Here is a 26,911-nt window from a genome sequence, read left to right as displayed (position 1 = left end):
GGGCACACTCCAACATTCAGACATCATTTACAAACGAAGCATGTGTTTAGTGAGTCCGCCAGATCAGAGGCAGTACGTATGATAAGTGTGTGAATTTTGATAATTTTCCTGCCCTGCTAAGCATTCAAAAGTACTTTTGGGTATTGGGGTAAATGTATGGGGTAAACAGTATATAGTTTTCTTCGGGGATGTAGTGAATTACAGATACCACAAAAAACGACTTAAGTAAAAATACTTGAAATAACTACTTAAGTACTTTACACCACTGAGAGAGGGAAAGAGCAAAAAATAAATGTAGGCCATGCATTTGGTTAGAGTTTAGGAAAGAGTGGAGGTTCAAAGCATGATCGCCTACCACTGCTGCCCTTCTATCTATACATGTAGAAAGCTTAGGCACAAATACTTACAGGGGCATGGGGCTCCCCTCCTGTGCGCAACACAGTGAGCTGGTTAAGGTCTTATGAGTTTGGAGTCAGGAATGTGAACCCTCACACATTTGCCTCAAAGGGAAAGCTCATTAAAGTCCACAGGCAGAGGGAGGGTGGAATTCAATGATGCAGAATAATGCATTGAAACAAAACCTCTGGGAAGGATTCACCTGACACACTTTGATGCATACCCTCGACATAGCACTATCTACATGCAATTTACCAACATAAAGTTGCGATTACCATCTGCACAGGATTTGAGCCCATCTTGCAGATACTTTAGATCTTTTTTTTTTTTAAACAACTAATTGACCAATGTCAGTTCAAATATTTGAATTCCATTTTGTTCTGTTTTTTTTTCCTGTGAGCTCATTGCAGACATTGCGCAGTTTCTCTAGAGACAAATCAGATCAAGCCCGAACTGTGCGATGTAGTATGGAGTTGTAGTTTCCAACGGGCCAATATTCTACAAAGTGAGGGATAGAGAGCAGTTGCTTTGCAAGGTATCTTTAACTGAAAATACATGATCTAATGCAGCAGTCATAACAGTATGCAGCAGTCATAACAGTATGCCGTATTTACTTTGAAGAACTACTTGAATAGTGATTTTTGTAAAACTGCGTAGGCAGCAGCTCTATAGAGATGAGATGATTTAGGATGAAATAATAGTCATCAATTAAAACAAATGTAATATACACAACATAAATATTTGATTAAAGTACTGTGAATAAATGATGGTTAATAAGTGATAAGCAGTAATGGGTAGTCACTACCTCACTGCAACTTGTATTAATTGTTTTATTCTGTGTTACAGCATTCAACTCACATAATACACAGTGCATTTAATGTATAAAGAAATTATTTAAATCGAAAACTGTTTATTTTTAATAAGCAAGCTGAAACAGGACCAACCTCAAAAAGCATGAATCGCTCAGCACTACCAAACTGGAAAAAGCGGAGTCATAAACGACCGAATTTACACTGAATTTAACCTCGACATCTGACAAGGTAATCGTACAATTACCACTGATATTGTGAAGTCTGCTCTCTTCCTGTTCACCACATCAAAGGGCCGTGCTCTCTCATTGTGAGTGAAACTCTGTGACTCATCTAAGTAAGGATTTTACTAAATACGAGTTGCGTAACCTCAGCTGTCCTGTGTGTGGTTGTGGAACGTTTGCACACGCTCTCTGTTTGATCATGTTAATGACCGGAACAGCACTAAGTTTGTGCAAAGTTGTCATAAGTTCTGGTCCAGTAATTTCTTTGCAAATCTTCACTGAGCAGAACGAACCCTCAGTCTTCGGTGTAAGGCACATGTTAAACTCATTCCACGGAGGGCCGAGTGTCTGCGGGTTTTAAACTCCACCCTTGTACTTGATTGAATTAAGGTCACTGATTAGTAAGGAACTCCCCACACCTGGTTATGCAGGTCTTAATTGAAAGGGGAAAACCAAAAACCTGCAGATGCTCAGCCCTCCGAATGAGTTTGAAACCCTTGGTGTAAAGGTAGGCCTACATCTGCCTGTGCTACGCATCAGGAAAAGCTGTGACTCATTTGACACTCACTCCACTCAGAGGGATCATCAATGCACAGGCCTCTGTCTTCTTGACCCTGCTACATTCCTGTGCATACGCAGCTGTTAAGAGAGTACAGGGCCTATTGAATTGGTTCTGGCAGATCTAACATCACACCTGCATACGGGGCAGGAGAGTATCTGAGGGAGTTTTTAATGCTCCAGTAGGTGAGACGAGGTGCTCTATGCCGCGCAGTGCTCTCCACTCCCTCCTCTTGTGGTTGTAATGCACCTAGAGCGGTCCAATTCTCAGAAAGTAAACATGCACCGGAAGAAAGGTGGTGGGTGGGGGTGTATTGTTTTGCTTTTGTCTAAATGCCTATGCATGTCTGTCCTCTGATTCTATTTATTTTATATAAAATAAAAAATTGTCCACACACAGCAGTAGGCATTCTGTTTGAGTGCATGCATGTGTAGGTATGTGTGTATTTGAGTCGGTCTGTTCCAGAATTGTACTTCTCGCAACGTTAGTGTAGTGGATAGAGGCGGAGGTGGACCCAGAGAGTTTGGGGCTGTGTGTGGAGCTCAGCCTCAGACACTCCAGCGGCCTACAATTTGTTATTAGAGGTCCTCTTTGGCTTGATCAGAATCACTCTCCACATCATCGGAACAGACTGCTTTTAGACTAGGGCTGGGAATTGCCAGGGACCTCAAGATACGATATTGTCACAATACTTAGGTACCAATATGTATTGGGATTCTCACGATTAAATATGCATTCCGATTCGGTACTGCAATTTTTTTTTCATTTTTTTTTCAATTTGATATTCCAAACATGTTGCTCACTATGTCTTCTGCAAAGAGACGAGAGAGCAAGAGAAAATTAGTTTTGATCAGTCATGGAAATAAAAGAACTGAAAACATGTTCGCTCACTGTTTAAAAAGATGGGGGAACAAACTATAGGATGAAAAATACCAGTTTTTTGACACAGGTTTCTAGGAGTGTGTATTAGAGGACGACCAATTATGATTTTAAAGCCGATACTGATCCCGATTATATACAGTGCCTTGCGAAAGTATTCGGCCCCCTTGAACTTTGCGACCTTTTGCCATATTTCAGGCTTCAAACATAAAGATATAAAACTGTATTTTTTTGTGAAGAATCAACAACAAGTGGGACACAATCATGAAGTGGAACGACATTTATTGGATATTTCAAACTTTTTTAACAAATCAAAAACTGAAAAATTGGGCGTGCAAAATTATTCAGCCCCTTTACTTTCAGTGCAGCAAACTCTCTCCAGAAGTTCAGTGAGGATCTCTGAATGATCCAATGTTGACCTAAATGACTAATGATGATAAATACAATCCACCTGTGTGTAATCAAGTCTCCGTATAAATGCACCTGCCCTGTGATAGTCTCAGAGGTCCGTTAAAAGCGCAGAGAGCATCATGAAGAACAAGGAACACACCAGGCAGGTCCGAGATACTGTTGTGAAGAAGTTTAAAGCCGGATTTGGATACAAAAAGATTTCCCAAGCCTTAAACATCCCAAGGAGCACTGTGCAAGCGATAATATTGAAATGGAAGGAGTATCAGACCACTGCACATCTACCAAGACCTGGCCGTCCCTCTAAACTTTCAGCTCATACAAGGAGAAGACTGATCAGAGATGCAGCCAAGAGGCCCATGATCACTCTGGATGAACTGCAGAGATCTACAGCTGAGGTGGGAGACTCTGTCCATAGGACAACAATCAGTCATATATTGCACAAATCTGGCCTTTATGGAAGAGTGGCAAGAAGAAAGCCATTTCTTAAAGATATCCATAAAAAGTGTTGTTTAAAGTTTGCCACAAGCCACCTGGGAGACACACCAAACATGTGGAAGAAGGTGCTCTGGTCAGATGAAACCAAAATTGAACTTTTTGGCAACAATGCAAAACGTTATGTTTGGCGTAAAAGCAACACAGCTGAACACACCATCCCCACTGTCAAACATGGTGGTGGCAGCATCATGGTTTGGGCTTGCTTTTCTTCAGCAGGGACAGGGAAGATGGTTAAAATTGATGGGAAGATGGATGGAGCCAAATACAGGACCATTCTGGAAGAAAACCTGATGGAGTCTGCAAAAGACCTGAGACTGGGACGGAGATTTGTCTTCCAACAAGACAATGATCCAAAACATAAAGCAAAATCTACAATGGAATGGTTCAAAAATAAACATATCCAGGTGTTAGAATGGCCAAGTCAAAGTCCAGACCTGAATCCAATCGAGAATCTGTGGAAAGAACTGAAAACTGCTGTTCACAAATGCTCTCCATCCAACCTCACTTAGCTTGAGCTGGTTTGCAAGGAGGAATGGGAAAAAATTTCAGTCTCTCGATGTGCAAAACTGATAGAGACATACCCCAAGCGACTTACAGCTGTAATCGCAGCAAAAGGTGGCGCTACAAAGTATTAACTTAAGGGGGCTGAATAATTTTGCACGCCCAATTTTTCAGTTTTTGATTTGTTAACCTGTCTACGATACTGGTTCCCAATTGGGGATCAACCCTCCCACGTTCAGCTGAAACGGTGGCGCATGGAACGCAAAAATATTCTTAAAAATATTTAACCTCCACACATTAACAAGTCCAATAGCTCAAATGAAAGATAAACACCTTGTTCATCTAGCCAGCAAGTCAGATTTCTAAAATGTTTTACGGCGAAAACATAGCACATATATATGTAAAACCACCACCAGACACAGCTCATTTCAATAGCCAAAACATGCAATCAACAAACGCAGGATTAAAAAATAAATCGCTCACTAACCTTTTGAAAATCTTCATCAGATGACAGTAATATGACATATTACACAGTACATATTTTTTTTTTTCAATAATATGCCATTTATATCCATAAATGTCCATTTACAGTGAGTTCACCTTCAGAAATTACTCAAAAATGCCCGCAGGAAATCTATGTAGCGCGGCAAGATAACGTAAATAGACATCATAAACTTTGACTAAATGTTCTACATATAGTTAGAAAGATACACTGCTTCTTTATGCAACCGCTGTGTTAGATTTATTTTTAACGTTACAGAAATCGCACACTATTCCATATGCTGAGACAGCGCTCAGTTCCAAGCTACATTTCCACGTAATGTTGGAGTCAACAGAAACACAGATTTAAGCATAAATATTCCCTTACCTTCGATGGTCTTCGTTCAGAATGTTCTGGAAGGCTTCATACTTACCCAATACATCGTTTGGTTTCAAGTCTTGCGTCTTTGTATTAGCTACTGCTAATAACATCAGCTGAAATGCACCCAAAACGTCCTCTGGTCCGGATAAGTTGCGCATCAAAACTTCAAAATTACACATTATATGTCGACTAAACAGGTCAAACTAAGTGCAGAAGCAAGCTTTATGATGTTTTAGACATGCAAAACAAACTTCAATTCAATCGGCCATCGTCTGCCCTTCTCTTGAGTGCTGGAAACAAAGGAATGGCTGGGACCAATTCGCGCCCATACGCACAGCCTATTCTCTCGTGGCACGCACTAATTTCACTCCCATAGGGTCAATTCTCGCGGGATTTGAACGATTTGAAGCTCTAATGAAAGAGGACATCTAGCGGAAGAGAAAGAAAGTGTCCCCAGAATCATAGCTCGTTGGGAAGGGTGGGGGCCATGACGTCAAAGTTGCTCCAACTTTCATGGCCACAAAAACTAGTTTGGAAGAATGCCTGCCCTGTGAGTTCTGCTATACTTACAGACATAATTCCAACGGTTTTAGAATCTTTAGAGTGTTTTCTATCCAATAATAAAAAAAAATTTTATTTGCATATATTAGCAATTTTTGACAGATTTTTTTTCCAGTTTACTAGGGGTACCCAATCTCTCCAAAGGGGGCGTATGTCTGCCATATCCTTAACAGGTTTTTAAAAAGTTTGAAATATCCAATAAATGTCGTTCCACTTCATGATTGTATCCCACTTGTTGTTGATTCTTCACAAAAAAATACAGTTTTATATCTTTATGTTTGAAGCCTGAAATGTGGCAAAAGGTCGCAAAGTTCAAGGGGGCCGAATACTTTCGCAAGGCACTGTATTATTATCGGCCGATTTTTAAATTCGTTTTTTTATTTGTATTAATGACAATTACAACAATACTGAATGAACACTTATTTTAACTTAATATAATACATCAATAAAATCAATTTAGCCTCAAGTAAATAATGAAACATGTTCAATTTGGTTTAAATAATGCCAAAACAAAGTGTTGGAGAAGAAAGTAAAAGTGCAATATGTGCTATGTGGCAGGGTAGCCTAGTGGTTAGAGTGTTGGACTAGTAACCAGAAGGTTGCAAGTTCAAACCCCCGAGCTGACAAGGTACAGATCTGTTGTTCTGCCCCTGGACAGGTAGTTAACCCTAGGCCGTCATTGAAAATAAGAATTTGTTCTTAATAAAGGTAAAAAATAAAAATATGTAAGAAAGCTAGCGTTTCAGTTCCTTGCTCAGAACATGAGAACATATGAAAGCTGGTGGTTCCTTTTAACATGAGTCTTCAATATTCCCAGGTAAGAAGTTTTAGGTTGTAGTTATTTTAGGAATTATAGGACTATTTCCCTCTATACCATTTGTATTTCATTAACCTTTGACTATTGTATGTTCTTATAGGCACTTTAGTATTGCCAGTGTAACAGTATAGCTTTCGCCCCTCTCCTCGCTCCTCCCTGGGCTCGAACCAGCAACACAACGACAATTAGCGCGCGCTAACTAGCTAGCCATTTCACTTCGGTTACACCAGCCTCATCTCGGGAGTTGATAAGCTTGAAGTCATAAACAACGCAATGCTTGAAGCACAACGAAGAGCTGCTGTCAAAATGCACGAAAGTGCTGTTTGAATGAATGTTTACTTCTACCTACCACCGCTCAGTCCGATACTTTGGTACTTGTATGCTCAGATTATATGCAACGCAGGACACGCTAGATAATATCTAGTAATAGTATAATATCAAGTAACCATGTGTAGTTAACTAGTGATTCTGATTGATTGTTTTTTATAAGATAAGTTTAATGCTAGCTAGCAACTTACCTTGTCTTACTGCATTCGCGTAACAGGCAGACTCCTTGTGGAGTGCAACGAGAGAGAGGCAGGTCGTTATTGCGTTGGTCTAGTTAACTGTACGGTTGCAAGATTGGATCCCCCGAGCTGACAAGGTGAAAATCTGTTGTTCTGCCCCTGAACAAGGCAGTTAACCCACTGTTCCTAGGCCGTCATTGAAAATAAGAATGTGTTCTTAACTGACTTGCCTAGTTAAATAAAGGTATAAAAATAAAATATTTTTTTAAATCGGCGTCCAAAAATACCGATTTCCGATTGTTATGAAAACTTGAAATCGGCCCTAATTAATCGGTCGACCTCTAGAGTGTGTGTGTGTGTGTGTGTGTGTATACACACACATCTTTCAAATTATTACTTGGAGTCAAAGTATCAGTAATATAGTGATATGTAACTGTACATTTTCCCCCATCACTATTGTAAACTGTCTGTAGCAGAATAGTTATGAAGTCATTGCTTGAAAGGTATAAAAGGCGTCTTCTCTAATATCACTATCTGTCTTGATTATTGCATTGATTTGAAAGCAGCTGTGGAATCTCCCTGTATTTAGTTTTGAGTTGGGGGGGGGGGTGATAAGACTTGAGGTGGGTTGTGACGGTTAGCCTATATTGGTCCGTTGAGCAGAGGATGTTTGTTGTTTATGAGAGAGGAAATGTTTTTTTCTAGTGGCCCTCGAAGTCGTTGCAAGTCAAGAAACCAACTCCAGTGCTGAGTCAGCGACCATGCCCAAGGTCATTTGGGGTCAAACGTACATGTGGAAATAACAAAAAGCTTAAATTTGTAGCTATGTCCGACTTCCTAGTGTCATCTCCTCGAGCACTGTGCCTCGAGGGTCACTGCCATGACGGTGTTATAGGCGCAGGCAGTAAATGACCCCTCAAACGCCAAGTAACAAGAATAATGCAAGCGCTTCGTTTACATTTCCAAACACTCTCCTATACGCAAAATATATTTGTTCTTTGATCACATGCGCTGTGCAGGCTCGCTCAATCACTCACTCACACAGAGAAGCTGATGTACAGTTTCCTGTGGTTGAGCTCGTTTACAGCTCCCATACTGTGGTTATTTTGTGCTCTGTAACTGCCACAATAGGTGGGGGTGAGTGACATTTATAGGCGTTAAGGTACGAGTGCAAATCATACATGCATTGAAGTAGCACACACCTTTAATCAGAGTTTAAGGAGCCAATTGAAATGAGCAAATTGCTTACTTTTTCAATAAGTTTATTGAGAGAGACTGTCCTACATAATTTCCAATTATCATTGCTCCGTCATTAATCGTTATTGTAAAAGAGACTGTGCTCTCAATGACTTACCAGGCAAAGTAAATAAAGCAAAATTGTGTATTTCATACCAGTGTAGGAATATTGTTATACATGGCAGGGTATTAACTGCTATTGAAATGTGAAAGCTGAGATTTAAGTATTGCGGAACTGGTGATTTGAAAGCCGAGATGGAAGATGGGGTTTTCTGATTAAATGTGACCATATCGTTTTTTTTTGTTTAATGATTATAATGGCATATATCAATCAAGTCTGGTTAACAAGATGGTGAGATTGATGAAAGATGATTTAACCTGAAAGCATAAATAGATTGTGATGAGCAGGAGGAGTGTGTTTGGGGTTAAGTCCTCTCTCACGAAGCTCTGATGCGTGTGGTTTGGATGTTCACACATGCCAGTGAAACGGTTGCGGTGAAGCATGGCTCAGTCTCGGTTCACAACGCCTACCCCAGGTTGTAGTTTCACATCAGACACACTCACTCTGAGGCAGCACCACACGCTTGTCACACAATTCAGCCTAATCTCTCGTTCTCTGTTTCTCTTGCTCTCACAGGCGGCAGATTGCAGATGGCTCCCGAAACGAGGCACAGAAGTTCCGACTGCGGCTCAAAGTCCGGCGTGAAGCTCCCCCTCAAGACGGAAGCTTAAAGGCTGAAGCCCCGACGGACAATATAACATTGACAGCCTCGAGCGAGAGACTAACCTGAGAGGCTTCATCAGCGGAGAGACCAAAACCTCAGAGGTTGAAGAGCAGACACCCCAGCTTCCAGAGAAGCTTTGAGAGTCGAGCTCAACAGAAGCCTATGGAACAAAGCTGTAGCAGAATGTCAGTCGCGGTCTGTCCTCAGTCTTAAGCATGGATGCCCTGTTTGAATCTGGGTGACGCTTTCTTCCCTTCCTCCTTCCTGTCTCCTCAGTGGCGGGAGGGGTGGGGGATTGCTTCCGTTCCCCCTGCCCCTCCTTACAACATAGCGAGGGTACTCTCACAGTTTAAGAATACCAACACTGCTAACAAACCTCTGGCTGTGCTTCAACTAGCACTACTACAGTCTCCCCCTCCCTCACACATGAAATCCTGCCAGAGCCTGAAGGGAGAGGTGTCCAGCCCAGGTGGGATGTCACAGGAGGGGCGCAGAACGCAGCAGGTGGCCCAGTCCTACTACCACTCCTCCGCCCCAGACCTGGACCTAGCGGGCAAGCTGTACAAGCGGGAAGGCGGGGGCAAGCCTTACTCTGTGCTAGTGGACAACAAGATGGCAGCCAAGACCCCCATTGGTGACCAGACCCCCAGTCAGTTGTCCCCACAGCTGACTGGGGGTCTGCTGTCCTCCCAGCAGCAGTACTACAGAGAGGGGACAGTAGGGCAGGAGGGGGGTGCGCAGGGATCCCAGGCAGGCAATGGGGGCACCTCCGAGGACTCTGAGGAAGAAGAGGAGGAGGAGGAGTCCTTCAAGCGGGAGCAGATCATCGTGGAGGTCAACTTGAACAATCAGACACTTAACGTATCAAAGGGGGACAAGTCCGCCCCCCAAACTGATGCCTCAGAGAGACACTGCAGCGAAGAAGAGGAGGAGGAGGAGGAGGAGGAAGAAGAAGAAGAAGAGGAGGAAGATCTGGAGGAGGAGGAGGAAGAAGAGGAGGAAGAAATAGAGAGCCGCAGAACGAGAGCCAAGCGGGTCCGGCGTGGGGTGGCCCCCTCTACCAGTCAGCCCCGGAAGAAGACCCAGTGCACTGCTCTAGGCGCCACCGGCATGACCACCAGGGGCCGACGGAAGAAGACCACCCAGCCGCCCAAGAGGACGCGCCGGACTGCCAGGGAGGGCAAGGGGACCCCCTCCTCAGCTGGCTCTGCCACGGGGGATAAAGAGGATGGGGAGGAGCGGGAGACGCTGGCGTGTGAAAAGTGCCCCCGTGTCTTCAACACCCGCTGGTACCTGGAGAAGCACATGAACGTCACACACAGACGTATGCAAATCTGTGACAAGTGTGGCAAGAAGTTTGTCCTGGAGAGTGAGCTGGCCTTACACCAGCAGACTGACTGTGAAAAGAACATCCAGGTAAGGAGGAGAGCTGGTGCATGTCTCAAATGACCCCCTATTCCCTATACAGTGTACTACTTTTGACCAGAGCCATGTGGGGGCCCTGGTCAAAAGTAGTGCACAATGTAGGGAAAAGGGGGCCATTTGGGACGCTGCCCTGGCCTCTGCTTTTTAATTAGATGTACAATGTGTTTTTGAGCAATCAAAATGAGTTCATTGATTAGGTACTTTGGTTGGGTACAGTTACGTACCAGGTACAGTGAAATTAAAATCTCAGTTTGTCATCAAGGCCAGATTTCTGGGATTTGAAGGATGTAAGAAACGATTTGTCCAGCAGAGGGAATCGGAGCGTTAGGAACCAGCCTAGACAGATACTGTTACAGCAGTGTGGGAAATACCATCTGCAGCCTCCAGACACGGGGATTGTCTCAGCTGCTTCCTCCTGTTCTTGGATTCTGTCAGGGTGTATCGGGGTAATCAATGTCACAAAACAACAACAGTCATCACCCGTTTCTAAATGCATTATCTGTGTGTGGTGTTCTGCTGCTCAGTGCGTCTCCTGCAACAAGTCTTTCAAGAAGCTGTGGTCGCTGCACGAGCACATCAAGATCGTGCACGGCTACGCAGAGAAGAAGTTTGCCTGTGAGATCTGTGACAAGAAGTTCTACACGATGGCTCATGTCCGCAAGCACATGGTTGGTAGGTGGACTCCAGTTTGTCTATTCCTGCTCTTCCTGGTAACTCCCAAATGTCCCTAATAGGATATGCAGTGCCTTGCAAAAGTATTCATACCCCTTGGATTTCTTCACATTTTGTTGTTACAAAGTGGGATTAAAATGGATTTCATTTAAATTTGTCAACAACTTGCTCAAAATACTCTGTCAAAGTTGAATAAAATGTGTACATTTTTATTTTTTTTAATGTATAAGTTAAAAAATATTGTTGTTGCCTAAGTATTCAGCTCCCTGAGTCGATACATGTTAGAAACACCTTTGGCAGCGATTACAGCTGTGAGTTTTTTTGGCTAAGTCTCTAAGAGCTTTACACACCTTTTATTGTGCAATATTAGCCCATCATTCTTCTCATAATTCTTCAAGCTCTGTCAAGATGTTGCAGATCATGGCCAGACAGCCATTTCTAAAGTCTTGCTGTAGATTTTCCAAGTAGATTTAAGTCAACTGTCCCATGGCCACTCAGGAAAATTCACTGTCTTCTTCGTAATCAACTCCAGTGTATATTTGGCCTTGTGTTGTAGGTTATTGTCCTGCTGAAATTTGAATTCCTCTCCCAGTGTCTGGTGTAAAGCGGACTGAATAAAGTTTTCCTCTAAGAGTTTGTGCTTAACTCCATCCCGTTTCTTTTTATCTCGGAAACCTCCCCAGTATTTGCCGATGGCAAGCATACCCATACCATGATGCAGCCACCACCATGCTTGTAAATAAAGAGGCAGTTACTCAGTGATGTGTTGAATTTTCTCCCAAACATAAAGCTTTGCATTTAGGCCATAAAGTGTATTGATTTGCAGGATTTCTTTACTGTCCTGTAGCATACGAGATGCATGTTTTGGAATATTTGTGTTCTTCTCTTCATTCTGTCATTTGAGTCATTGTTGTGGCGCCACTACAATGTTGTTGAGCCATCTTCAGTTTTCTCCCATCATTGCCATTGAACTCTGTAATGGTTTCAATATCAGCAGGGTAACATCCCTGAGTTTCATTCCTGTCCTGCTGCTCAGTTCAGAATGGATGACTGTATCTTTGATGTGTTTGGGTGGTTTAATACATCATCTACAGCATAAATATTAACTTAGCCATGCTTGAAGAGATATTCAATGTCTGATTTGTTATTGTTACCCATCTACCAATCACTGCCCTTCTTTATGGGGCGTTTGAAAAGCTCCCTGGTCTTTGTAGTTGAATCTGTGCTTGAAATTCAGTACTTGACTGAGGGACCTTACAGATGTTGTATGTATGGGGGACAGAGGAAGGGTTAGTCATTTAAAAATCATATCAACCCCTATTATTTCACAGAGTGAGTCCATGTAACTTATGTGATTTGTTAAGCCACAGTTTACCCCTGAACTCATTTAGGCTTGTCTAAACAAAGGGGCTGAATACTTAGGCAACAACTATATTTGAGTTATCTACATGGAATTATTCTTCCACTTTGACATAAGAGTATGTTGAGTAGATTTTTGACAATTGAAATCCATTTTACTCCCACTTTGTAACATTCAAATGTGAGGAAATGCAAGGGGTAGGCATACTTTTGCAGGGCTCTGTACATCCATCTCAATTGGAAGGAACTCACTCGCTTGCCTGTCTTGCTCTTTCGTGGAGCTACATTCAGAACGCTCTCTTTTATTGAGAGAATAAATACTCTTCACTTTTGAGCATCATGAAACTTAACGCCCCAATATATGTCCCCTGTCCCTCTGGTAGTTGTCCTCCTTTAACCTGTTCATTTCTCTCTGCAGCTCACACTAAGGACATGCCGTTCACCTGTGAGACCTGTGGCAAGTCGTTCAAGCGCAGCATGTCCCTGAAGGTTCACTCGCTGCAGCACTCTGGGGAGAAGCCCTTCCGCTGTGAGGTGAGCTGTTTAGACTTGCAGTCGCACTGTCCTTCCCACACTCAAACACAGACTGAAACAGAAGATTTATTTTACTTTATAGAGTATTGGAAGAGACGGAGACACACTGTCAAAAACAAAAAGAAAATAAATCCAAAACTGAGGCTTGAAAGCATAATAAAGATGTTTATTAAAATCATCATGGTTCCCTTCAAAATCATAAATGAAAGGTGACAACAAAACACAAATGTTTCGGCCTCGGGCCATCAGTCGAAATGGTCGGCACGCACGTCTGGCTTCTGTTTCAAGAATAGTTGTATGTCACATGATCAAGCAAGAAAACACATCAGAACGTCTATGTATCAGTACCTAGTACAATAGAATGCATGATCTAGATTATATACAAAAGCGAACAGAGAAATGTCATCAAATATTGCTTTTACATATACCATGTGATAATTTGCTCAGAATATACTGTATAACACAGGATTGTAATAGAGTAGGGTGCTAGAGAGACCACTAGATGGGGGTAGGAAACACCGATAAGTGGCAATATACCAGTTACAGAAACCCTTCAATAACAAATCTTCATTCATGCATGATGGATGGAGATCTTTTAAATAGAACATCCACCTGCATTCGGTCTGGAGAAGATTAAGTTCAAGATTACTTTATAGAGTGTATACACTTTTTTTTTCTCATGAATATTTGCGTTATAAGGACAGTGTTTAACAGAGAATGAATAGAATTCATGTCAATGTATTCATATTTGTTTTAGAATGCTTAAATATTGACTTCTAGCTGGTGAGGTTTCACTTGCTAACTCAGACAGACTGGGCAGGATTTAGGCAACTATGGGGTTGTTTGAACAGAAGAATATGGCCTCTTGTACTGTGACTGCTCCAAAATAGTGATTACTATTGAACCAAGGCACACTTGACTACATATAAACTATCCCTAAATGTTTACGGTCACACAGTTGTAGCAACGGCTAGCTGGTGTAAGCAACCAGGTCTAGATGCAACATGTCCAGGTCAAACATTAGCAGACCATGAATACACATGGTGTACAGAATAACTGGAATAAAAATACAGACGGGTGAAGTTGGATTATTTTGGACCGTTTACGTTTTTTTTAAAGACCCAGTGCAGTCAACTCTTTTCTGTGTTTTGTGTAATATTGTTGTACGACAGCTGATGAAACTAACACTGTAAAAGTGAAAACATTTGTTAGGTGTTAATTCCTAATAGTTGCTGGTTGAAAAAAATAAAACTATCTACATAGGACCTTCCAATCAGTGGAGCCCTATACTACGAATCAGGTTTGAGCAGTTAGCTCTCTAACTCTGAGTTCAACTCGGGCTAACCAGTACAACGAGGCTCACCAAGGTACATTTCTATGGCAAGGAATCCTTCATAACTACCTGCCCCGGGTCAAGTAACTCCATTTATACTGAATGTCTGAGCTGCGAGTTGAGGACCAATAAATTCAGATTCCTTCCCTCTCGCATCATCCCCTTCATGTGAGGAAGACGACTGAATATTCAATTGTAATGTTAAAATTCCTATCACGTTCCACATTTTAGTAATGACGGAATGCACTTTTTGTATGACTTTAATACAATTATTTTATTGCTAGGAGTGGGAGGTGCTTATGCTTTGAAAAGCACAGCAAAGCCGGCATTAACGATAAGTAATCAAATAAAAACAGCACTTTTAAAAGTCTGTTTCGGACCATAGCCTGCTAAATTTGCAGTACAACATTTCTTTCAATTTGATTTTGGCACAAATTAAAATGTGGTACCGACTTGCCCATGGATTGATGTTTCAGCATGGTCTCAATGAAGAGTTCGGCATTTACTAGCCATGTGTGACATTTACACGCAGTTATAAGCCTGCCAGAGTTAGTGGCAGGTGGACGAGCAATATCCACCATCGTAGTATGGATTAAGCCTGAGCTTGAATGTGAAGCTAACTGAAGCTGGCTAGCCTTAGAAAACCCTGAGTAGATCTAGCTTCCTTCGTAGTATACCCCTCAAGTTTTGCATGGATGGAGTTTTGGTTTTCCTGGTGATAGACCAATAAGAGTTCCAACGTTCGCTAATATACAAGATGGCGCCTAGGAACATGTCTGACGTTTTAGATTCTCCCAACCAATTGTGTTATTTTGTTCTTTGATTTGTGTTTTGTGTAACTTCTTTTTTAATGTCGCTGCTACCGTTTCTTATGACTGAAAATAACTTCTGGACATCAGAACAGCGATTACTCAACGCGGAAGAAACATTTTCCTTTGGCGGGTCCTTCGAGGTGGATGTCCTGCTTTCACTGGAACAGGCCTTTTGCGTGAAGAAAAGGATGCAGCAGATTGGTCAGCCTTCTGAGAATCCGTAGGCAAGCGAGTGGGCTCCCACTGCCATCCATTCTTCTTGCTAGCGTGCAATCATTGGAGGGTGGAATTGATGATCTCTGATTGGGATTGTCCTACCAACAGGACGTTAGGGACTGTGGCATCTTGTGTTTCGCCGAGACGTGGCTGAACGATGATACGGACAATATAGAGCTAGTGGGATTTTCCATGCACCTGCAGAACAGAGGCTACCTCTGGTAAGACGAGGGGTGGGGGTGTGTGTCTATTTGTCAATAACAGCTGGTGCGCGATGTCTAATATTAAAGAAGTCTCAAGGTATTGCTCGCCGGAGGTAGAGTACCTTATGATAAGCTGTAGACCACACTATCTACCAAGAGAGTTCTCATCTATATTATTCATAGCCGTTTATTTACCACCACAGAACGAGGCTGGCATTAAGACCGCTCTCAACCAACTCTATAACGCCATGGGCAAGGGAGAGGGTGCTCACCCAGAAGCGGCACTCCTGGTGGCCGGGGACTTTGATACGGGAACTTACATCCTAGACCGCCTTTACTCCACACACAGAGATGCATACAAAGCTCTCCCCTACCCTCCATTTGTCAAATCTGACAATAATTCTATCCTCCTGATTCCTGCTTACAAGCAGAAACTAGAGTAGGAAGTTCCAGTGACTCGCTCAATACGGAAGTGGTCAGATGACGCGGATGCTACACTACAGGACTGTTTTTCTGGCGCAGACTGGGGTGTGTTCCGGGATTCATCCAATGGCATTGAGGAGTACACCACTTCAGTCATCGGCTTCATCAATAAGTGCATCGATGACGTAATCCCCACAGTGACTACGTACATGTCCCAACCAGAAGCCATGGATTGCAGGCAACATCCGCATCGAGCTAAAGGCTAGAGCTGCCGCTTTCAAGGAGCAGGAAACTAATCTGGATGCTTATAGGTCCCGCTGTGCCCTCGGACGAGCAATTCGGCAAGCAAAGCGTCAATACAGGATTAACTTTGAATCCTACTACACCAGCTCTGATGCTCGTCAGATGTGGCAGGGCTTGACAACTATTACGAACTACAAAGGGAAACGCAGGCGCGAGCTGCTCAGTGGCGTGAGCCTGCCAGATGAGCCTAATGCCTTTTATGCTCACTTTGAGGCAATTAACCCAGAAGCATGCACAAGAGCATCAGCTGTTCTGAATGACTGTGTGATAACGCTCTCGGTAGCCGATGTGATCAAAACCTTTGTGCAGGACAGCATTCACGAAGTTGCTGGGCCAAACAGATTACCAGGATGTGTATTCAAAGCATGCGCGGACCAAGTGTCACTGACATTTTCAACCTCTCCCTGACTGTGTCTGTAATACCTACATGTTTCAAGCAGACCACCATAGTCCCTGTACCCAAGGAGGCGAAGGTGACCTGCCTAAATAATTACCGCCCCGTGGCAAGTCAGTAGTCATGAAGTGCTTTGAAAGGCTGGTCATGGCTCACATCAACAGCATCCTCCCTGACTCCAATTCGCATACCGCCCCAACAGATCCACAGATGTCTCAATCGCACTCCATACTGCCCTTTCTCACCTAGACAAAATGAACACCTATGTGAGAATGCTGTTCGTTGACTGCAGCTCAACGTTCAGCACCTGGGTGCCCACGAAGCTCATCACTAAGCTAAGGACTCTGGGACTGAACAACTCCCTCTGCAACTGGATGCTGGATTTCCTTATGGGCCACCCCCAAGTGGTAAAATTAGGCAAGTCTGCCACTCTGATCCTCAACACTGTGGCCCCTCAGGGGTGTGTACTTAGTCCCCTCCTGTATTCCCTGTTCACCCACGACTGCTTGGCCAAATACGACTCCAACACCATCATTAAGTTTGCTGACGACACAACAGTGGTGGCCTGTGGTGGGCCTGATAACCACCGGCGATGATTAGCGGCGATGATTAGACGGCCTATAGGGAGGAGAACTGGCAGTGTGGTTTCATGATAACAATCTCTTCCTCAATGTGAGCAAGACAAAGGAGCTGATCGTGGACTACAGGAAAAGGCGGGCCGAACAGGCCCCCATTAACATTGATGGGGCTGTAGTGGAGCGGGTCGAGAGTTTCAAGTTCCTTGGTGTCCACGTCACCAACGATCTATCATGGTCCAAGCACACCAAGACAGTCGTGAAGAGGGCATGACAAAACCTTTTCCCCTTTTGGAGACTAAATATTTTGCATGGGTCCCCAGATCCTCAAAAAGTTCTGCAGCTGCACCATCGAGAGCATCCTGACCAGTTACATGGTACATGGTTGCCTGGTATGGCAACTGCTCGGCATCTGACCATAAGGCGCTACAGAGGGTACAGCCCAGTACATCACTGGGGTCAAGCTTTCTGCCACTCAGGACCTATACAATGGGCGGTGTCAGGAAAACCCATAAAATTGTCAGAGACTCCAGTCACCGAAGTTATAGACTGTTTTCTAAGTCTAGGACCAAAAGGCTCCTCAACAGCTTTTACCCCCAAGCCATAAGACTGCTGAACAATTTAATAAATCGTATTGTGTTACTTTTTATTATTACATTCTTATTTTAGTCTACTTGGTAAATATTTTCTTATTTTAGTCTACTTGGTAAATATTTTCTTAACTCTTCTTGAACTGCACTTTTGGTTAAGGGCTTGTAAGTAAGCATTTTACCTTAAAGTCTACACTTGTTGTATTTGGCGCATGTGACAAATAAAGTTTGATTTGATTAAGTGATAATGCCCGAGAAGCCTGTGTTTGGAGGATATATTGGCACGGGTGTTGTTCGTCGAGGGCTGGCAAAACAGTTCCAATTAGAGGTCGACCGATTAATCGGCTTGGCCGATTTAAAATTTTCATAACAATCGGTAATCAGCATTTTTGGACATCGATTATGGCCGATTACATTGCATTCCACGAGGAAACTGCGTGGCAGGCTGACCACATGTTACGTGCGTGCAGCAAGGAGCAAAGGTATGTTGCTAGCTAGCATTAAACTTATCTTATAAAAAAGCAATCAATCTTCACATAACCTAGTGACTAACTACACATGGTTGATGATATTACTAGGTTAACTAGCTTGTCCTGTGTTGCATATAATCAATGCGGTGCCTGTTACTTTATCATTGAATCTACTTCTACTTCGCCAAATGGGGGATGATTTAACAAAAGCACATTCGTCAAAAAGGCACAAATATATTTTTTTAACCTGCATATTTAGTTAAAAGAAATTCATGTTAGCAGGCAATATTAACTAGAGAAATTGCCACTTGCATTCATTGCAAGCAGTATATGCAACAGTTTGGGCCTCCTGGCTCGTTGCGAACTAATTTGCCAGAATTTTACATAATTATGACATAACATTGAAGGTTATGCAATGTAACAGCAATATTTAGTCTTAGGGTTTCCTCCCGTCTAATAAAATACAGAACGGTTCCATATTTCACTGAAAGAATAAACGTTTTGTTTCGAAATGATAGTCCCCGGATTTGACCATATTAATGACCAACGACTCATATTTCTGTGTTTAATATATTATAATTAAGTCTATGATTTGATAGAGCAGTCTGACTGAGCGGTGGTAGGCAGCAGCAGGCTCGTAAGCATTCATTCAAACTCTACTACGTTAGCCAGTGGCTCTTAGCAATGCTTGAATCACAGCACTGTTTATGACTTCAAGCATATCATCTCCTGAGATTAGGTTGGCAATACTAAAGTGCCTATTAGAATATCAATAGTCAAAGGTATATGAAATACAGATGACATGTCATAATAACTACAACCTAAAACTTTTTAACTGGGAATATTGAACCACCATCATATGTTCTGAGCAAGGAACTTAAATGTTAGCTTTTTTTACATGGCACATATTGCACTTTTACTTTCTTCTCCAACACTGTTTTTGCATTATTTAAACCAAATTGAGCATGTTTCATTATTTATTTGAGACTAAATAGATATTATTTATGTATTATATTAAGTTAAAATAAGTGTTCATTGTTAATTCAGTATTGTTGTAATTGTCATTATTACAAATATCTATCTACGCACGCACGCGGGGGCAAAGATCGTACTTTTTGGGGAAATGTCCTCTGGTCTGATGAAACAAAAATAGAACTGTTTGGCCATAATGACCATCGTTATGTTTGGAGGGAAAAGGGGAGGCTTGCAAGCTGAAGAACACCATCCCAACCGTGAAGCACGGGGGCGGCAGCATCATGTTGTGGGGGTGCGGATGAGGATGGAAAATTATGTGGATATATTGAAGCAACATCTCAAGACATCAGTCAGGAAGTTAAAGCTTGGTCACAAATGGTTTTCCAAATGGACAATGACCCCAAGCATACTTCCAAAGTTGTGGCAAAATGGCTCAAGGACAACAAAGTCAATGTATTGGAGTGGCCATCACAAAGCCCTGACCTCAATCCTATAGAAAATTTGTGGCAGGACTGAAAAAGCATGTGTGAGCAAGGAGGCCTACAAACCTGACTCAGTTACACCAGCTCTGTCAGGAGGAATGGAGCCAAAATTCACCCAACTTATTGTGGGAAGGCTACTCGAAACGTTTGACCCAAGTTAAACCATTTAAAGGCAATGCTACCAAATACTAATTGAGTGTATGTAAACTTCTGACCCACTGGGAATGTGGCTGAAATAAATAATACTCTACTATTATTCTGACATTTCACATGGAATTTTACTAGGATTGAATGTCAGGAATTGTGAAACCTGAGTTTAAATATATTTGGCTAAGGTGTATGTAAACTTCTGACTTCAACTGTGTGGTATGTATGTATAATTTCTGAATCGGCCAATTTAATCGGTATCGGCTTTTTTTGGTCCTCCAATAATCTGTATCGGCGTTGAAAAATCATAATCGGTCGAACTCTAGTTCCAATATATCCTCCAAACACCGGCTTCGAAGGCATCACTTTTATACAACGGGTTACCAACATATTCAAATTATGATTTGCTTGCTACCCAAGCCGGCTGGTCGTTCGTTCTATCAGTTGGGTTGCCAGAGACTCGGCCCAATCGTTCAGTCTTTTTGTTTTGTGTCTATGGACGCTACCCAGTCGTTCATTCTAAATGTTACATTGCCATACTGGCAGGCAACCTTCTTATCCCTTGCTTACTAGCTAGCAAACTATGGCTAACTTACAGTCACGTCAAACAGTGCAGCCAGAATAACAACAGTAGCTGCATTTGTTTTAAGCTGTTTTCTAGTGACAATTATTTGGACACATCTATAACAATGAGCCAATGAGGCGCAATTTCACCTGGAACATTTGCTCTCTCGTCAGGAAACTATTGTTCAGAGAATCTAGTCAACAACACCGCTAACACAATCACTTCAAACTGAAGCTGGAAAGACTGCAAACTTTCTGCACTTGATCTTTTTACCTTTTCTCAATTTAAATTTCTTTGTATATATATCCTTAAAATGATACCAACCGATTCATGATTTCGACTGGCTGAGAAACGCTGCCTGCCTGTCTTGTCCCGACTCCTGACACAAATTCACTTTTAACAAGGCACACCTGTTAATTGAAATGCATTCCAGGTGACTACTTCATGAAGCTGGTTGAGAGAATGCCAAGAGTGTGCAAAGCTGTCATCAAGGCAAAGGGTGGCTACTTTGAAGAATATAAAATATGTTTGACACTTTTGGTTACTACATGATTCCATATGTGTTATATTTCATAGTTTTGATGTCTTCACTATTATTCTACAATGTAGAAATTAGTCAAAGTAAATAAATGAAACCCCTTGAATTTAGTAGGTGTTCTAAAACTTTTGACCGGAAGTGTACGCCTGTGTCGGGTCTAAACTGCCACTACAAATAATCACTTACGTGTATTAAGAGCAAAGTCATTTTCAGGTTGAATATTGCGCCTTAAAAAGCCACGGTATTGCTTACAAAAAGGAGCCTTTTGCGGCTTCGTTGTAACGTTTTGGAATGTTCATTCAAATTGTTCAACCGAAATTGTTACTAAATAACATGTTCGGGGGAAACAAAACCCTTGTTGAACTCACCTCAGGTGTTCGTCTGCAAACCCAGCATTCTGGTTTATAGGACATTCTGTAGGAAGCAGGTACCACCTCAACCTGGGTGGGCCTCTGTGTGGCCAACCACAAAGGGAGGAGGGTTGTCTGGGAACGTGTGGTTGGTTGGCTTGGTGGGGCTGTGGGGGCTCCATGTGGTTAAATAAAGCAACTCCACTAACGTGTCATTACATTGTTATTAAAGAGCACTGCAGACCCAGTACTGCGTAGTGGGCTCCTTCTTCCACTGCATCTGTGTTAGGTATATATTATGTTTGTTTATGTGTATATTATTATATAGTAGCCCTTATGAATTTCCATTCCAGGCATGATTGTGTATGTGCTATGTAGTCTAAATGGCTACGTCTCAAACGGCACCCTATTTCCATATATAGTGCACTACTATCCCCTATGGGTCCTGGTCAAAAAGCAGTGCACTTACAAGGGAATAGGGTGCTGTTTGGGACACCCTAAATGTCTCTCTCTCTCTCTCTCTCTCTCTCTCTCTCCTCCCTATAGAACTGTGCCGAGAGGTTCCAGTATAAGTACCAGCTACGCTCCCACATGAGCATCCACATCGGACACAAGCAGTTCATGTGTCAGTGGTGTGGCAAGGACTTCAACATGAAGCAGTACTTTGACGAGCACATGAAAACACACACCGGTGAGACAGAGAACACACACAGCTGTTTACACTCACACACTCACTGAGGAATTTGTTTGACACAAACGTGCAATTACAAAGCACACCCTCAAGGACCTATTCCTATAAAAGCCTTTTGAACTTTTTCCTGTCATCAAAATGTTTTGATGCCAAACATTGACACTAGTCTTCCAATAATGTTAGAAGCCAGACCTCTTCAGTCTTCAACATTTGGAAATGCTCCCTGACCAAAGCCATCCCATTTACTGGAGAGTCTGCATGGCCTTCAGTCTTGATCCCCTAGTCAGCCAGTGAGTCACCGTAGATGCTCTATAAAAGGAAATGAACGGGGCGTCCCAGGACGAGCGGTACCGAGACCTCGCCCAGTCTACATAATGAGAGGGTGGCAAAGCATCAGTGGTGCCTCTCCTCCATGTCTACTTCTAATGACTACCCTGACGCATTCTATATTACATCTTACATTTTCTCCTCTGCCGCAGGCCTGTTCTTTTTCAGTCTTTTTTTTTATGTCATTTCTCCCTCCCTAGTGTGGGCGGATTCCCTGCACTCTGCCCTGGTGGTTATTTTTGTATGGTGTAATTATTTGACCCTCTCTCCCGGCCGCCGCTGACCAATTTGGCCTCCTGTGGTCGGAGACACACCCAGTGATGCCTTGTAATACACACTCTTCTTCTTCGTCCTTCTTTCTTTCTTCTTCCCCCAAGGTTTATCCTTTCCTCTGGAACTTACCTACTTCACAGAAGTTGCAGAACATTAACAAAATGGCTCCAGTATAATTTGTCACGATTAAATTATCCACTGTCATACTGTAAATGGTTTACCGGAGCCTCTCAGAAAACATGCAGCTCAGATTAAAGCCGAGAGTTGCTTTGAGTGTGCTGTGAATGAGTGTACGGGGGTGGTAACGGGCACAGTGAATGAAAGGGTAATGAGAGCAGCTCTCGAATGGACAGCCGTTGTTCATTTTCACATCTCATCCCAAAGTGTGAACTGGCATCGCTGAGTGGGTGGTTAGACAGCATTGACCCCAAATACTCTCCTACAGGGACCTTAACTTTGCAATCAGACAACTTCTTCATGAAGTTCAGAGCGCTTTAATCAGCACAGGACTTAAGTGTTGCCAGGTTGTGTATTATTCTTCTCATGCATGAGGTTCTGTGACGTGTGAAGGTTCAACTAATTGGGGTGATTTAGTCCCTGACTCTCCTTTTGCCTCTCTCTCGCTCTCTCCTTTCTCGCCATCCCTGTCCCCTGCAGGAGAGAAGCCGTTCATCTGTGAGATCTGTGGGAAGAGCTTCACCAGTCGGCCCAACATGAAGCGCCACCGCCGCACCCACACAGGAGAGAAGCCCTACCCCTGCGAGTTGTGCAGCCAGCGCTTCCGCTTCTCCAACATGCTCAAGGCCCACAAGGAGAAGTGCTTCCGGGTCACCAGCCCTGTGACTCTGCAGGCCAGCAGCCTCCCCCTGCCTCTCCACCTCTCTGCCCCCTCCTCCTCTGGCCCCGGCCCGGGCCTCGCTCCCTCAGCTGCCACCACCTCCGCCCCTCTGGGCCTCAGCCCGGCAGGAGGGGCTCTTCCCCCACGCGCCCCCGTGGGACACGCCACCTTCTCCCACCTGCACATGACCCCCTCTCACCATCTCCCTCACCACCACACGTCGCAACAGCAGCAGCACCACCCTGGCACGCCTCTGCAAGCACCCCCTCTCCCCCACCACCACCTGCCTGTGCCCCCTGTCTCTCCTCCCCCCGCCCTCTTCAAGAGCGAGCCCCTCACCCACTGTGGGCAGGAGGACAGCAGCTACCTGCGTTACATGGCACCGCAAGACAAAGGGCCTGGGGCCCCCCAGCATCACTGAACCCTATGTGGGCCCTGGGCTCCAGGCCTGCCTGCCACACCTCAATTACCCCCACTCCAACTCTCCCTGGCCCCTGGTGTAGAACGGCCGCTCGAATACTGATATGAACATGACACTCACAGCTCAGTACACACCAGTGTGTGTGGGAGAGCGTGAGGGATACAGACAGGTACACTTTCAGTCTACACTTTAGATAAGTGAGTGACCCACTTAGCTAGAGACCCAAGTCAACTGACACAGATTTTTACAACCTCTGCTCATATCTTTTCTTGTGAAAATATTCTTCGAAAATCCTGTGTTCTTAGACAACCTGCCTCCCATGGTAGAAGGCTGTGTGTGTGTACCGGTATGTGAGTTATCCCTTGTTTGTGTCCATTTTATCCTCTCCACTGACAGCTGCTAATGTCATTATTCTACTAGTGGTTCCTTATCCAGGTAGCGGGTCAGAACAGATCCATTTCATCAACTTAGTCCTTCGCGTCGACTGACTTTAACAACGGTTGCACAATTCGGGGGAGTTGTAAGTCCTGGTCCTAAGGCTGACCCGTAGGATCATGGGGTCACCAAGGTCTTGTTGAATGTTTACCATCCTGGTGCCGACTGGGTCTCCCACTGTCTCTCCCTAAGGAATTCCACACTGGCTCTACCAGCAGTAGGCCAGGAATCACTGCCACAGGTTACAGTGGGGAGGTTAGAAAACGCCTGTTAGTGCTACTACTAGTCTGTTGCAACAGAGATTCTGGTTAATTGGTGCTTTCATTGCAGTACTAGACATATTTCTTATACGCAGGCTAGATCTCGTAACATCTGGAGTGTAATGTAACAGTGTGTGGGATTGGTTGTGTTGTTGTGATGCAGTTCTGGGATTTGTCTTCTTGACTGACATATACAGTCTTAGAGCTGACAAGGTCAGACGTTCCCAACAGAACAAACGTGATGAACCTGAACGTGCTGTCATGTATACACACACACACACACACACACACACACACACACACACACTTCAAAATGCAGTACGTCATCACTGGTCTCACTTCACACAAAATGCTTGTCAAGAGATTATTGTATTTTTTTGTCTTCTGTAATCAAAACAGTTCAAATACCGCCACTGTGACGGGTTATCACATACGACCCAACCTGGACCTCGCATGTCTCTTCTGTCTCTCTTTCTCCGTCTCTCGCTCCTCTGTCTCTTCCCCCGCTGCTGCTGCTGAGATAATACGGGTCACCCTGTAAAAGGTCATTAAAACACAAGGTTCTGACCTTTTCAGCACAACTCTTAACTGAAAAATCTGTCTTTTTTTCCAACCAGCCTATCTTCCACAGCTTGGTGTGGAGCAGGACACGTTTTGTTGTTGTAATGTAACGGTTTGTTCTCCTTAGTGTTACATATTACATAAGGTTACGCAAACATTGAGGCCCTATCTCACACGTTGGCAAATAATGATGAATCAAAACATGTTGAATGTTGCCTAGATGTAGTGATACGGGCTAACGGTTTAGCAATCAAATGTGTTATTTTCTAGTAATATTTTCTGGAAATATGCTACATTCAGTTTCAGACTGAAGAATTGTTCTCATCTCGCTCGGAACATCCTGTTGAGTGATCGGTTGGGGGATTATGTCTAACATGCGTTTCAATTTCTGGTGTTAGATACATTTACTCAAGTTGTACATTTACTCAAAGAAATCACGTTTGCATATGTAACCTTTTTATTGTGTGAATGTTCCCGCTGTCCCATTGTATGATATTCTGACAGTCCGGTTGTTGTTCGTATTGATGAATGACCGAGAGAGATTCTGTCTTGTCAGATTGTTGGTAGTGGGTTGTAGGAGGTTGATTTTGTACACACACAAGAATATGTCTGACATGTTTCTGTGGATTAACACATAATGGGTATAGCATAGTGGTGGTTCAGGCTGAGTACTGGATCAGGTTACTGTTTGTATATTGGGAGAAACTGAAGAGGAACAGTAGCATCCATTAGCAAGTCCCTGTACCATCTTGAGTTGCGGGTATTTGGCCCATTGGATTTGGTTTAACAGATGCCCACCCTCTAGAGAGCTACAACCATTCTGCCATTACTGTGGGTCTGTTAGTTGGGCCTCAGAATCAGCTTAACCATGAGTTACTTACTGTTTTTCATGGCGTTTCAGTATGAGGCTTTTTTTCTTTCTTTTTTTTTAACGTTCGTTTTAAAAAGCTTTTCTATTTGTGTGTATCCTCTGCACTTTACTGCTGCGTGAGCGAGTCGCAGTGAAGGGAGGGACTGACAATGCATTGTGTGAGTGAAGTGATGTGTTGGTTCATGGAGGAGGGAGGCGGTTGGTTTGGTGAGGGGCTGTTTGAGTAAGGAAAAGGAGGAGAATCAATCTGGAGGTGGATAGCGTGGAAGGGACCATGGCATAAGGAAATGTTTTGTTTAGTTCATATATTTTTTTATTTTTTATTCCTGTAAGTCAATAGACTGGCTCTAATATGGACTCCCAAAGAGTGATCGAGTAGTGTTGTTCCTCCTGCTTTGGCGATTTTTACACTAGCCCCTCCCTGCTTCATCTGATCTGAAATACATTGAGGTGTTTGTCTGCCTCATCCAGAGGTTCCTCTTTGTTGTGTAACATTTTCTCTTCCGATTTACTGTATGATTCTCCTCCTTTCATATTTGTTATATAGAATGCACTTTTGACTAAAATCCTGGCTAGTTAAGAAAAATAACAATGTATATTCTTTAAAGATGTAAAAAGAAAAAAAAAAAATCAATATACTTTTTCCCCTCAAGTATTTTTAACCACTTAATGTAGCATTGCATATTTTATTATTGTGAGTATCTGGTACAAAATTGTGCAGCTTTATACTGTCCTGGGTTGTTTTTTTGGTGGGGGTGGGGGGTTGTTTTGTATGTTTGTTTTTGGAGATTGAGGAGAAGTTGTAATGTTGGGCCTTTTTTTAATAATGTACATTTAACAGACTCTGCTAACTTTCAGAAGTAAAAAACGAGTAGCCATAATTATCA

At 43.1% G+C, this 26,911-nt stretch overlaps 1 protein-coding gene across 2 annotated transcripts in view; it reads left to right on the top strand.

The window, feature by feature from the left end:
- LOC110486223 (zinc finger protein 652) overlaps window positions 1–26,911 on the top strand; it is a 29,364-nt gene extending 2,453 nt beyond the window's left edge. For both annotated transcript variants that reach the window (XM_021557664.3, XM_021557665.3), the window contains exons 2-6: window positions 8,894–10,397; window positions 10,931–11,078; window positions 12,856–12,971; window positions 21,894–22,038; window positions 23,296–26,911. In XM_021557664.3, the coding sequence (XP_021413339.3) occupies window positions 9,201–10,397; window positions 10,931–11,078; window positions 12,856–12,971; window positions 21,894–22,038; window positions 23,296–23,897 (2,208 nt within the window). In that variant the 5' untranslated portion in view covers window positions 8,894–9,200 and the 3' untranslated portion in view covers window positions 23,898–26,911. The remainder of the gene's footprint in view (window positions 1–8,893; window positions 10,398–10,930; window positions 11,079–12,855; window positions 12,972–21,893; window positions 22,039–23,295) is intronic.

The sequence above is a fragment of the Oncorhynchus mykiss genome, chromosome 13, assembly GCF_057628025.1.
Source record: "Oncorhynchus mykiss isolate SJ-2025 chromosome 13, ASM5762802v1, whole genome shotgun sequence".
Classification (NCBI taxonomy): Eukaryota; Metazoa; Chordata; class Actinopteri; order Salmoniformes; family Salmonidae; genus Oncorhynchus; species Oncorhynchus mykiss.
The sequence above is the reverse complement of the archived record's forward strand: the minus strand, read 5'-3'. Positions and strand labels throughout refer to the sequence as shown.